The sequence below is a fragment of the Ammospiza caudacuta genome, chromosome 8 (genome assembly GCF_027887145.1).
Source record: "Ammospiza caudacuta isolate bAmmCau1 chromosome 8, bAmmCau1.pri, whole genome shotgun sequence".
Taxonomy (NCBI): domain Eukaryota; kingdom Metazoa; phylum Chordata; class Aves; order Passeriformes; family Passerellidae; genus Ammospiza; species Ammospiza caudacuta.
In genome coordinates, this window is record NC_080600.1 from 23,560,768 (window position 1) to 23,574,418 (window position 13,651).

Consider the following 13,651-nt stretch of genomic DNA (forward strand, 5'->3'; position numbering starts at 1 on the left):
TTTGTGTGGTAATAAATTCTCCTTGAAAATTTCGCTTTAGCATTTCATGACAGTATTATAAATTATTGACTATGTATCTCAGAGAATATATAGGCCTGCTTAACCATCCATGAAGGGCAGGACAAGCTAATCTAAATATTAGCTATAAACATGCATACAACTGTTCACAAAAAGGAAAATTCATTTCAGCTGAGAAGCAGCTCAGACCTATGAGGCTGCAGAAAGGCTTCAACACTTCATGGAAAAGAGCTCTCGCAGAGCTTAAGCAGAACATTTAAAATCACAGATGGGTTTGAAGAAAGAAAAGACTGTCAGATAAAAAAATAAAAGAAAGGAAATTAAAGAAAACCATGGGAAAGATGACAAATATTGCAATTGAAATATCTATTCCTAGCATCTTACTAGTTTACATTTTAAAGGATTCTGTTCTTTGTTAAGAGGACTTTAACTGAAGTAAAGCAGATTTGTCTCTCTAGCACAAAAGCTGCTGGCAAGTGTTATGCTTCAAAAAGAGATTCTTTACATTTTGTTTTATAGATAACAATAAGAGACAAAAACACCCTTTCTCAGATTTCTTGTTTTCAGACCCCTAGCTACTTCTCTGGTAGTTATAACACTCATTATAGTGAGATTCCAACTTTCAATGTTATATTCAGGCCATTTCTTGCTGGTATAACCCCCTAATATCAGTTATTTCAGAAACAGAGAACTTGGGCCACTGTCATTCTTCATTTCTACCCATCTATCTCCTCTGAAAATAATGCTGTGCCAAGATTAGAGTTATAAAAAGAATAATTACACCTAAGTGCTTATGAATTCATAAGCTTCTACTCACAGTAGAACACATTAATTTAAAAATAATGTATTAAAAAATTGTGGGTCATTACTAGACATTCTAAAGTAGCACTACACACCCATAACAATACTAAAATATTCTGGTAACACGGAACTGTTTTCATAACGAGGATAGTTCAGTTTTACCTCCAAGCACAGGACTGTCAAAGGAACCTGACTTTTTCAATGAGGTCAAATAAACTTTTCACAACATACTGTTCCCAAGGCACTGTTAATACTTGACATGATAAGATACTAAACAACTTCTTACCTTCTCCCACTTTGAAAACATTAAAGTCAATTCAAACTAGGATGACTATGTGAGAAGTTTGAACTATAACACCATGTTTGGAATTTTTCCTCTAATATTGTTGTTCTGTTTTGAAACTGGAACTGTTTTGGAACTGTTTCCCTTCAGTGGACAATATGTGATTACTTTCAGTAACGGTTTACATTAATATTTATATTTGTTAGCTTATGTTCTCTTACTCTTTGTGACCTAGTTCAGTTAAGCAAGCAAGGATTTTGAGTCTGACCATATAGGATCCTTGCAAACTTTCAAACTTTCAGTGGTAAGTGATGTCACATCATGTCTCAAAAATTTTTCTCATTATAAACAACTGTTTGGCAAAAAGTTTAAGTCACTCTCCACTGAGACATCAGCTTAGATGTGTACAGCCATAGGTGCTAGCTTAAAATCACAGTGCCTCCCTCATATCTACCTCCTCCCATTCCTCAAAGACAGAGACACAACATTTGGCAGGTAGTGAAGAATTTATCATTCTGCCACCCACTGTTGAATCCAAACAGAAAACGGTTAATGCACCAATATGCATAGAAACTACAGCCCCACTTCCTTTCATTTTGCCCCAAATACTCTTTACTGTCCTCTGCCAGAGGAAGGCTATGGGCTTAGGCACACAACTGATGTGACCAGTAGGGCTATTTCTAGCCTGCTTTGTATTGCAGAGCAAAACTAAATTAGAGTTTAACTGTTGACAGAGTAAAGTAATTCACATTACTGAATCTGAAAACCTGACATTCTTATGAACTATAACTGATTCCTCACCCTTCAGCAAAGCAGTGCTGGGCTTCTGTATTTTCAGATGGGGTCTATTCTCACAGATAGTGATAGCAGTGTCTTTTAAACAATTGAGCATAGAGGAGCTGCTTTTTAATAAAAATCAGTGACACTCTATTTTGGGGAAAGTGGAACGCTAATGTTACCCCCCGTTACAAGACAAGCTTTTTCTCTTTAGTGCCACAAAAAAAGCCCCACAAGCAGAGATTCATGACACTTTCAGTAGCTCCTGAAAGCCTTTGGACATATGCTGAATAATTGTGGAACTTCCTACACTGGCATGCTGCTAATCTAATGAGATGCTACCAAACATGCAAGATACTGTGTTCTTCCTATCATTTTCAAGCATATAATTATAAATAATGGGTCAGTCACAGAAGGAACTGTGGCATTTCTTGTTGTTCTTATTTAAAACTACTGCAGTTGCAGCACATGAATTCTGTCTCACTGCCACAATGCACAGTGAGATGAGACACTCACCACCCCGTACGAGTACGTGTCACATGTTTCAGACACTGGAAGACTCTGAATAACTTCTGGGGCCATCCATGGGAAAGTGCCCACTAATGACATGTGCGTCGTATGGGAGTGGAATCTTGAGGCACCAAAATCACAGATCTGGCAAAAATAAATAAAATATTAAACTGGTATTGTGAGTATTGACCTCATTCATCAGACATAGAAACATCCAGTCAAGCAGCAGCATCTCTCAACAAATAATTAAAGTGTTCATACCTTTAACACACCATCAGCAGCTATAACAACTGAAAATGAAAAAACAAAAGGTTACAAGAATGCAAAAAGCAAGTCTAATACATTTTTACAGCAAAATACTTCATTTTTCAATAAGACAAATGACCCTAAGGTGAGCCAGCATCTGAATGTGCACATCTGTCCTGGTTTCATTGGGAAGCTGACAGAATATCTGCTGAATATCTGCAAGCCTCTGAACAAATGCAAAACCTTTCAGGCCTTACTGAGTTAAAGGACAGCAACACAGATGAACTTCATTCTCCCCAGTACAGTTAGTTTAACAAGAAGCTCTCTGAAGAGTCATTAATAAGAGGAGAAAACCTAAAACCGAGGTGAGACCTACATGTTTCTTAACTATTATACATCATTGAAATCTGTGCCTCTCCTATCCCACCAGTAGTGGTAGAATTTTCATCTAAAAGGCAATGTTCAGCAAATTTCAGAAATGACTGTCAACTGCTAAGTACAGACTCCACACTGAACGTGTATGACTCAAAAGCCTGAATATCTGTCAAACCTCAAAAAAAGCCACAACAAAGACATGATTTTCTGATAAGAAGTAATAGGCCTTATCCAGTCTATTGTGTCTGGTGTCTGCCAGCCTTTCCTGGTACTCAACCTTTCCAAATAGAAAAAAGAAGTAAGGAGTGCCCAGGCAGTATCTGAAAGCTTAATCAGCTTTCTTGGCCAATCATGACCAGCAAGACACAAGTTGAAAGAGTCCTCCACAGTGTTCTAGATGATGCCAGGTTGGTAATGAACTTCAGACAGGCTCAGGATGGGGAGGAGGGAACAAGACAACTTTTCTGTGCCTCAACAAGTGCAGCTTTGATGACAACCATGGCATTCTGCTTGTTTACAAAACTCAGGCACAGATTTAAATGCCACATTAATGGGTAACAGTAAATGCAGATCGTTTCAGAGTATTGCTACTTTACCATTCCTGGACTTCAGATCCCTGTGGATAACTTTGACTGGAGCTTCCATGTGTAAATAGTGCATTCCTACACAAAACAAAGGAACAATCTAGTTAGACAGGCTGAGCAGGGCCATCCCATTCCTGCAGTCATGATTCCTGGTTCCCACTAGTTGTACTCATTGCAAGTTGCCATACCTGTGTGCCATACTGACGTGCTGAAGGAGAACCAAAGCTTCCCACAATCTACTTTGAGTAAAAAGCACTAACCAAAGCTCACTTATCTCTCAAAGTATCTATCTGGATATGCTAATGGGTTTTAACATCATATGTAGTTATTTTCTCTAACTATATAGTTAAGGAGGTGTCTACACAATTAAGCCAGATATGAATTTACTTTTTTTTCATTAGTTTACACTAATTATTGTGTGGTCAGTCACAGAGAACAAAAAGGATGGAACAGATTATTCTACATTATTATATGAAGAGTTTCAGTATGTTTGCTGAGAATAAGTCCTTAGCTTCCTTAAATGCCCCAAATCAAATCAAATGTAAGGGCAATTATGCACTTTACCTCATAATTACACTACATCAGCAAATTATCCTCTTAGGACTTAAGGGCACACCAGAACTGGCTCACAGAAGACATTTTCACTCCAGAATATTTCTGGATTCATAATAAACAAGGAATATATTGAAAAGAACAGTGAACGGGTTTTGCTTTTTTCGCTTCAATCAATATGTTTCATTGGTTTTCTTACCATCTCAATAAGGAAGATTAGGAAAGCTTTCCTGACTAAGGAAGCTGTACATTTGCTGGATGTGTAGGGCAGTATATGTCACTCTTCTTGCTTACCTTTAGCTATGTCAGTGGCCCAGGTCATGATATGATCCATATCCATCTCTTCACTTTTGTTACTATTAATGTAATCAAACAGTGAGCCAGCAGAAGCATACTCTGTTAAAAAAACAAACAAACAAAGATATTTAAAAACATTGCACCTAGCTTGAAAGACATAATAGAAACTCTACCAGTTCCAGAAAGCAGTCCTCTGGCTTAATGACAAAGAATTTGGGTTCAACAGCCTAATATTATTACCAGTACAGTAAGAGAGTTTATCTGATTGTCCCAATGCAGACATAAGCTACTACTAACAAAAAATGAAAAAAACAAATTAAAAAGTGTAATCATACAGAAAAACAGGCATTAAAATGAAAAGGCATTAGAAAGGCCTGGCATCAAGAAAGATCAGGCAAAGCAGTTCAAATTCTAGAGTAAAAGGTTGTGCAAACTCCTTGCTCAGGACAAGCAGAGGTTTCTCTTAATTTCCCATAACTATACCTACAGAATCCTGCAGCAGAATTCTGGGGTACAAACAAGGGCATTTGCAGCCCACTGATGTTTGGAATCCAGTCTGACTGTCAGAGTTGTAGGGCTTAAAGCAGGAATAACAAGCTAGTCAGCCCTACACATATTTAGGTGTGAAACTGGAGACAACTCAAATCTCTACAGTACCCCTTTCATATAACCTAAAATTCTTTTACACCTTTTTACACAGTGAATTAACCACATTTAATCAAAGAACAATTAACAGATGAGTTTGGTGGTATCAGATTCATTTTATTGTTTCCAAAATCAGAGGATACTCCCCACTGTAAGCAGTACTGTGTATAAATTATGTCCCACAACAAAACATAATTTTAAATTTATTTTTTTAAGTAAAGCCACATGCTAAATATATAACGTTTGTTATATATGCAAGTAGAAAGTTTCCTATTTCCCCATGGAGAAACAAAACAGCAGATCAAATAACTTGTTCATGAAAAAACAGAAGGATGAAACAAGAAGGCTAACCCTGTGATAAGCAGGACAGATTTTCTTGTGCTGCAGGTCATCTACAGCAGTTTAAAGCCTGTAGCTCTTCTGCTCAGTATTTAGTAATATGAAATATTAATAGAAATAAGTTTTATCTTATTTAGAATTTGTTTCACCAAAAACACAACAGGAGGTTCATAAGATGAAACAGCTGATACATTTTCTTTTATCTGCTTGCAATGACAGGGCAGGCAGATGCCACCCAGTGCAGGAGGATACAAGGAGCAACTTAAGCCTTTTGTCCCTCTCTCCCAAGGCTATTCAATGTGCTTCTCAGGCAGAATTTGGAACCTATCTAGAAGACTCGCAAAATCTTCATTTTATTTCAAAGCAGCCACAAAATCATTGCCTTTAAGACTACATCAAATGTATCTGATTTTTTAAAATAATATTATTAATCAATGATTGATACATGATAGTGTAAATGCATACAAAAATTTCCATTGTTCCTAACCAAAAAAATAAAAAACACTGGGAGATCACTGCATGGGGAAAGACACTGAGACCAAACTGAATCTGCAGCCTACAATGTGGCAGGTCAGATGGGAAGACTCCAGTGCTAAATGAAAGAGGGAGAAAATAGCAAGTCCTGTGAAAGTAAACACTCAAGTGGCAAGTGAGCTTTGGATCCCTGCTGTACAACCTCCCACTGAAAGGACAGACATGTTGCTTCTGATGTCACCGACAGAGGAGTAAGCTGCTGACCCGCACATTTCCACAATTAAAACAGAAGCTTTTTTTACCCATGATGTCATCATCTGTCTTATAAATGGATTCTTCAGGAACAGGTTGGCTGCATGCTTTGCATGCCTTTACAATGCATAATTCAACTCATCAGGGTCAGGGGACAGCTCAGCTCCTTCAGCCCTTTGCCACTTTGTGTGAACAGAGGCAAGTAAGCTTCAATCAACAAAACCCCACTATTAGTATTTCTTCCATATACTTACTGTGCCACAGATATTTACTAGGAGCTTGTGGATTTGGAAAGCCTATTGCAAGGACAATGTTTTGCAACTAATGGAAAAGAAATATTTGCTTTAGAAAGAAAAGCTCTGATTGCCTTACTGGGCCCACCCTGTGATGCTGTGGCAGACATGGTTCTGTGCACTGGGGGCACAAGCTCTGAGAACCTTTTGGGATGAGGCAGCTGTGGCCAAAAGCCATATCTGAAAGCCACATATTGAGATTGCTGCTGACAGAGATGGCCAGTAACATCTAGATCCATGGGATCCATGACAGCAGCTCACCAGGCAGCAGGATGAGCTGGAACACTGACATACATCCTAGGAGGAAAACATTTTTTTAACTCCAGCTGTAGCCCTTCTCAGAGAACTCTTTAACAATCCTACATGAGACATTACATGCAGGTAATGTTCAGTACATGCCAGTACTTGGCTGAATGCTCTCATCTCCATCACTCTGAAGAAACATTAACTTCTCAGGATATCTTCTTATTTGGGATTTTCTCTCTCAAGAAACAAATCTCTAACTAAACACAGGATTGTCTGCAACACTGAAGGCCATCCAGAAGTTCACAAAGTGAAAATCCCTCTAAAAGACATTTGAAGTGTAATCAACATTTCTTTTATCAGTAACCATTCTCTCTGATTTGAAAATGGTGTAGGGAAAGGGAGCCTTGCCTCCATTCCAATCCACAGGACTCCAGTCTCCTTAGAAGTTGCACGGAGAATCAACAGTTTGCTAAAAAATCCCCAAACTTCTTTCTTTTTCAAGCAGGTGTGATCAAAGTTCCCTGTGGAACAAAGCTGTTGAACTACACACTGTAGTCTCTATCTCACAGGCAGTTAAAGAGTCCCCATTCTCAACAGCACAGTGAATTACTTTAGTTGCTGTCTGCCCTGTGACTGGTAAGCAGTCATACGTCCTCCAAACCCTGATCTTTGTGAGATCAAGCTGAGGTCTTCTGATCTAGACATCATCCCAGGTCATTGATTACACCTCACCTTTACTACTCTGCTTGCTGGTTTACACTTATATTAAAAAGGATAGTAAAATTACATTGCTTGATTTATTAGCTTTCTATTAATTTTATTGCTTCCAGAAGGAATTCAAATTCCTGTCTATATGACATCATCAGTGCATTTCTAAGTGGTGCAGACTGTGGTCACACCATGCACCTCTGGAATGCTGTCTGCAGTAGGCTGATACTCCTGGAGTAAGCAAAGCTCCCCACGCCCTGAAACATGCTGCATTTCAGATTACACTGCCACCTGCTGTGATAAGCAGAAGTCTAAGAGGCAGGTAGAAATAACTGAATTTTCATGAGTTCTGACCACCAACCAACAAAAACCTGACCAGCAGTGACTCAAATTGGTGTTAGATTGTGCCACATGCAAAAGACTACTCTTCACACTGAGCTTTGAAAGTTACAGACATGCCAAAACATGCCTCCCAATCCACACTTTCATGAGTTTTATCTCTTCAAACATTTGTTTGAGCAGTTGGGAAATTTCTTTGCTTTCGGTTTACTTTCTACTTCTATCTTTGTCTCATACAGGAAAGGGAGAAAATTCTATATCTGGACCATCTCCCAAGGTAAGAGCAGGAAGCTTAAAATGGTGACAGAAAAAAACCAATCACTAACAAAATACCTCAAAAATACCACAAAAAGCAACTTCTGCATAATTCTAGGAATATCAAAACAAACAAAACCTAGTTTTCCATGTACAAAGGGAGTTGTCTTACAATGCCTTATTAACCCTTGACTCTATTTCAAACTCCTCCCATTGTGAACCTCACAATGCAAATTCTCCTACTTTCAGTGCAGGCAGAACTCATGGGGCAGCTTTGCTCTGAGCAGACACCCAGCCCACCTTCCTTCCAGAACAGAACCAGCCAGAACTTCGTATCATGAAAACCTCTATTTTTGTGACACACCAATTAGAATGGGAAAGCAATTCTCCAAACAGGGTACAAGAACACAATGAAAGGTACTGTTAAAAGGAGTCCTGTATTTGTGCACTAAGAACACCCTAGGCCTCACCTGCCTCATGCTGCCTCCAGCTATGCTCCCAGCCTGGTTCCCACCTCCAGCACTCCCAATTACATTGAGGCAGGTAGTGCCAAGCACTCTTAACATTTAAAAAAGACCAGAGCAATTAGCAAAACACTGTAATTGGGTAATACTGGAGATAACTTTGTAACATTGTAGCTTTACAGAGTCGAGAAAAGGTCAGACAAAAATCCTTACCTGTAACAATGCCATAGTTTGGAGGTTCAATGACAGCTCCATAGAACTGAATGATGTTTTTGTGACTGAGCACACTGAGTATTTCTGCCTGTTGAAAACAAACAAATAAACAAACAAGTTAGACAATTCAGAACAATTCAGAAGGGTCATTTATCATAATAACTTATTTCATACCCCACTGGGTATACACACATACAGCATATTATATATATATATATATATATATATATATATATATATATATATAAGCACACACATATCTAGGAAAGACTGCTCACAAATCCTTGGCATTTGAAAACCTAGTGAGAGTTTGGCAGATGAATGCTTTGTATGTTTGGGGGGGGTGGGAAGGTGGGAAAAATAAATTTGAGACTATTCTTTCATGGCCAAGGCACTGATGTAGGAAGTTAAGTCTTTGGAAAAATTGAAGGTCTTGGAAAACTTTGTTCCAAGAAAGATCTGGGATTTTTGGCAGAGCAGCAGCAGTCCAATCCAGAATTGGTGTTTATGCACAAAGTACCATGGGTTCAGCGAGTCCAGCACTCCAGGCTGTTACAGCATTCCATGCACACGCACAGCTCCATCCAATGTTTACTGGAAATGAGGAATTTCTAGGCATGCGCTGTGGAGTCTGATTAAATACACAGAGCAAGCGTGCTTGAGATTGCCAAATACCCAGCAAAGCTCCTGGGTAAAACTGCTCCTCAAAGCAGACTACAGATGTTTGGCAATTCTGGAAAAATGTACAAAACCTTCAAATTCCACTTGAAGAATGCTACTGGGTTTGAGCAAGAGACTGCAAGACACTGAGACTGTATCCACAGAAATTAACACATATAAGCCCTGTAGTTTTTGAGAAAAAAGATCCGGTATTTCTGGGAAGGTGTCTCAACAGTTTTACCTCTGCAGTGTATGAAAACAAATATATAACAGATTTTAGACACATGTTTTTATACAAATATAGATATTATGCAAATACAGATATGTACTACTTTATATTTTTCTTCACAGTAATGCTTTAAGATTATGAGATTATGTTAACTCTGTACCAGGCAGGAGCATCGAACAAAAACAAGATCACAATTAATGCCTCCAAACTTATCAAAAGTATCTGACAGATCCCTTTAAAGATCCCTTGACTTGTAGTGGGAGTGTTGCTGTTCGCCCACAGGTGAGTCTTCACACATGTTCTCAGAAAGCTGCCAATTAATTTATTTTGTGGACTTGTAGGTAAGTCAGTCTGCAGTATGATTTGCTGAAAACAGCATACATTTTAAAAGTTAATTTTCTGGTATTGTGATAAAATGATTACTCACTTGATGGTAATACTGTTTTTCTTGCTGAGCAGGCTAAGCAGCATGAAGTGTTAGTGTAACCCAAGTTAAGTTCAAAGCTATAGTTAAGATTTAATCGCATATGTGTAAATGTCTGAGCATTAGCTAAAGGTCTTCAGAACTGTGTTGAAGTTACTCAAAAAAGTCCTTAAGCAACAACAACAGCAAAAAATTGAGTCATCTAATGCCTTCATCTGTAATTATGCACATAAGCACATGTATCATGGTACCATCTATAAAACATAGGCCAAACAAATACTGGTTTGCTATAGCTCTAAATTTATTAGAATAGCAGTAGCTGATGTACTATGGGTTTCTGCATAAAAACTGCTATAGTCTTCATGTTTTCAGTGAATCTAGAAGGTCACAAAATAATTTAAATGGCAGATATCTAAGCAAATGTGAAAAGATTGGCCTGCAGGTAAACAGCAACACTCAAGACTCAGCCAGTCAGGGGATCTGCCAGCAGAAGGAGCTCTGCCCCACAACTGCAGCCCCACCAATCTCCCAAGACAAGGAACTCCTGCAGCAGCAGAAGCAGGAGTTGTACCTCCAGCCTCCTTCCCTAGGCTGGAGGATGCAGGTGACCACTGAGTCGTTCAAATCTCCATATCAGAAACTTTTGTATTATCTTTGTATATTCCTTAGGAAATATTCAGTTGGGCATTCAATTCTCTAATTCCTACCAGCATTACTGCCAGATTACCAGGAGACCTCACTCTCCTTGACCGCCTAGCTGAATGTTCTGATACAGGACAGGAATAATACAAACAGTTACAAAAACTATCTAAACCACCTTTTCCTTAAAACCTTGGTAAGAAGGAATGGAATAAAACCATCTTCTTGTGAAGTACTTAAAACACACCATGTCTTCAAAGTTATGAGCACACCATCTGCTGTGGTGTTTACAACATAAGTACTTCAACAGGTCATTTGAATTAAATTGATGGGTCTCATATTCCATTTTCTAATAGCATAATATATTTAGGTCCTGGCTATAAAACAAGTACTTGGTCAATCTTTTCAGAGAATGATTAAAAATGCCCGTGATTAACAAATCCAAGTTCCATAGCTCCCTATCCCACCACAACTATGTGCAGAACCCAGTGACTGTTCTCCATCTCATACAAGATGCTGCTGGATCCAGTAAAAGTCCATCAGAGTCCATGGACAACAGGAGGGGCTGCACTGCAGTAAACCCCAGACCAACCAATCACCCAGTGCTACCATGACAGGGACTGCAATCAAAATATGAGTGTCAGGCCAAGAAGATGAGTACTTCACTGGCACAGGCACAGACACACGGTGCTTTTATCACTTGGAAATGCAATAAAATATTTTTAAGGTTATCTTATTTATGTTGTATACACAAAGATCACATTGCAGAATTACAAAAAAATGCTGTATTGACCACAGCTAATACCATCACCTTCACATTGATGTTCATACTCTAATCTGGGATTTAATAGATACCAAAGTAAGCTTCCATCTAAGAAATCCAGAGAAGCACCTTCTAATTGCCCACAAATATGACAATGAAGAATTGTGGGGTAAAAAATTTCTAACTTTTCCAAAGGACCATTATATCACAAAGAAATCCTCTCTAAATACTTTTAATCACTATGCTGTTGTTCGCACTAGCGATTCTAGACTATTCCTTTCATGTTTTGTTCTCTTCTGTTGCTGTGATCAGCTGTGAACTGTATTAGCCAATTCAGACTCTTATTCCTTACAGTGAGAACCACATGCAAGCCAGTCCATATCTTTGAAGCTTTTGTACTACCTTTGACAAGAAGGTGCCGTATTTCAATGAAAATTACTTTCAGATAGCAAATTACAAAGTGGTGGGTAAAGACTGGTATTTCAAAGGTCTCTTAGACACTAACAAGAATATTTAGAATCACCTTTAAGCATCAAAACTGTATTTTAATCCAAAATTCCTAAATGCTTCGAAGAAAATTGTGTCATCCATCTACCTATCTACAGCTGTTGAAGAAGCCAGCCCTCGCTGGCTTGGGCATGACACTCTTCCCCTCAGTAAAGCTGCTATCTATCTTATGCAAGCTAAATGAGCACCAATTCCTAAATAGTGATGGCAAGCAACAAATATTCAACTACTTCATTGCATTAGTTTTTTGTGTGAAAGACAGAATTTTTTTTTCTGGATTGAAGCAGAACTAGTAGAGTTCAGCTGAATGAAAGACATCCAAATACATAAATACAAACACCTTGGACATAGCACAGAGACACAGAGACACAAGGTAACTGCAACAGAGTTGAATATTATGCTTAGTACCATGATAAACTTAGTAACAGCCTGTTACTCACCATCAAACTATGCTAAAATTGTTCATACTGCACTTACATCACAGGTATGGATGAAATTATGTTCCTCTCTTGAGTCCTGCTGAAGGGATTACAGACTACACACCATTTCTTGAAGGCAAAGGGATTCAGATTTCTAAACAAACCTAATCCACTGCTTACATAATTCAAATACCACAAAATTCAAGGTCAGAGCAAATTACATTGAAAACTTTTTCATTTAATTCTCACTTACTGGCTTACTGTAAATCAAGCCAATTCATAAAACAATCACAGTGTAAGAGTTTGTAATTCAGGTAATCCCTAAGTGTACAAACAGTGTAATTGTGTCCTCTGAACAGTGGTATGGATCACAGTGTTTAACAGGTAATTTGGTTTTATGCCTGTTTAATCTCTACTTACTGACCTTTGTGAAAATGACAGTTACATCATCCAAGACTGACATCACCCTAGAGCTGCTTGTAGACCCACTAGTACTGCTCTTAACCTTGTAGTACAAACAACCATGCATGAATAACCATATCTTCAGGTGCTTCAGCAGGTAAAAACAAAGTCCTCCTCCAGGTCTTGTCTGTGTTCAGCAATAGCTGCACAGAAATCACAAACACAAATTCTAACCACAGCCAGCAGCAGATGAGGGGACAAAGCAAGCTGCCTGGACAGCATGGTCTCGTCATGAGACCCACAAGCCTGAGCTCACCAGGATGACCCAAGCCCTCCCTTGTTTTTGCTCTGCCTTGTACCAGTGCAGCAAAGGCAGCAAGTGCAGCTCAGCTGTGATGAGGTCTTCAAGGTCGGTGCTGACTGCAGATGTGGGCAGTGGCCACCTGATGCTGAGCTGGCATTACTTGGGAATCAGACAAGGCCCCATCGTCAGATCTTTAATTGCAGCCGCAAAGACAGCAAGGATGTGGACGGAGGCACTTTGCAACAGCTGTGTTGGTGCTTGCCAGCTACTCAGAGCAGCTGCAGCTGCTCTTGTTAGAGCTCCCTATCCCAAGGAAGTTAAAGTTAGCAAAGACCAAACAACTCAGCATATTTTAGTTACTCTGGTTCTCCTTGGAAATATATTAGAAATTTGTTACTTTCACACTTGTAGTCAAGAGAAGTGATCAAGGGTTTGGGCAGTCTGCTACAGCAGCACAGCTGGAACTGTAAAAGGACATCTGTTCACAGAGTTCTTCAGTATCAAAAGGCTTTTTTTGCATGGGTCCAGACAAACTGAGCCCACAGCAAGTGAACCACCACTTCTTCCAGGCGTCTTTGGAGCAGCTGACTGGAAAGTAAAGTATCTTTCCACCCTGGTCTGAGCACACTGGTT

At 39.0% G+C, this 13,651-nt stretch overlaps 1 protein-coding gene across 2 annotated transcripts in view; it reads right to left on the bottom strand.

Annotated features, from left to right (window-relative positions):
* MAP3K20 (mitogen-activated protein kinase kinase kinase 20) overlaps positions 1 to 13,651 on the bottom strand; it is a 92,238-nt gene that overhangs the window by 53,770 nt on the left and 24,817 nt on the right. For both annotated transcript variants that reach the window (XM_058809964.1, XM_058809965.1), the window contains exons 3-7: positions 8,672 to 8,759; positions 4,441 to 4,542; positions 3,607 to 3,672; positions 2,651 to 2,679; positions 2,396 to 2,533 (exon numbers count right to left, since the gene is read on the bottom strand). In XM_058809964.1, the coding sequence (XP_058665947.1) occupies positions 2,396 to 2,533; positions 2,651 to 2,679; positions 3,607 to 3,672; positions 4,441 to 4,542; positions 8,672 to 8,759 (423 nt within the window). The remainder of the gene's footprint in view (positions 1 to 2,395; positions 2,534 to 2,650; positions 2,680 to 3,606; positions 3,673 to 4,440; positions 4,543 to 8,671; positions 8,760 to 13,651) is intronic.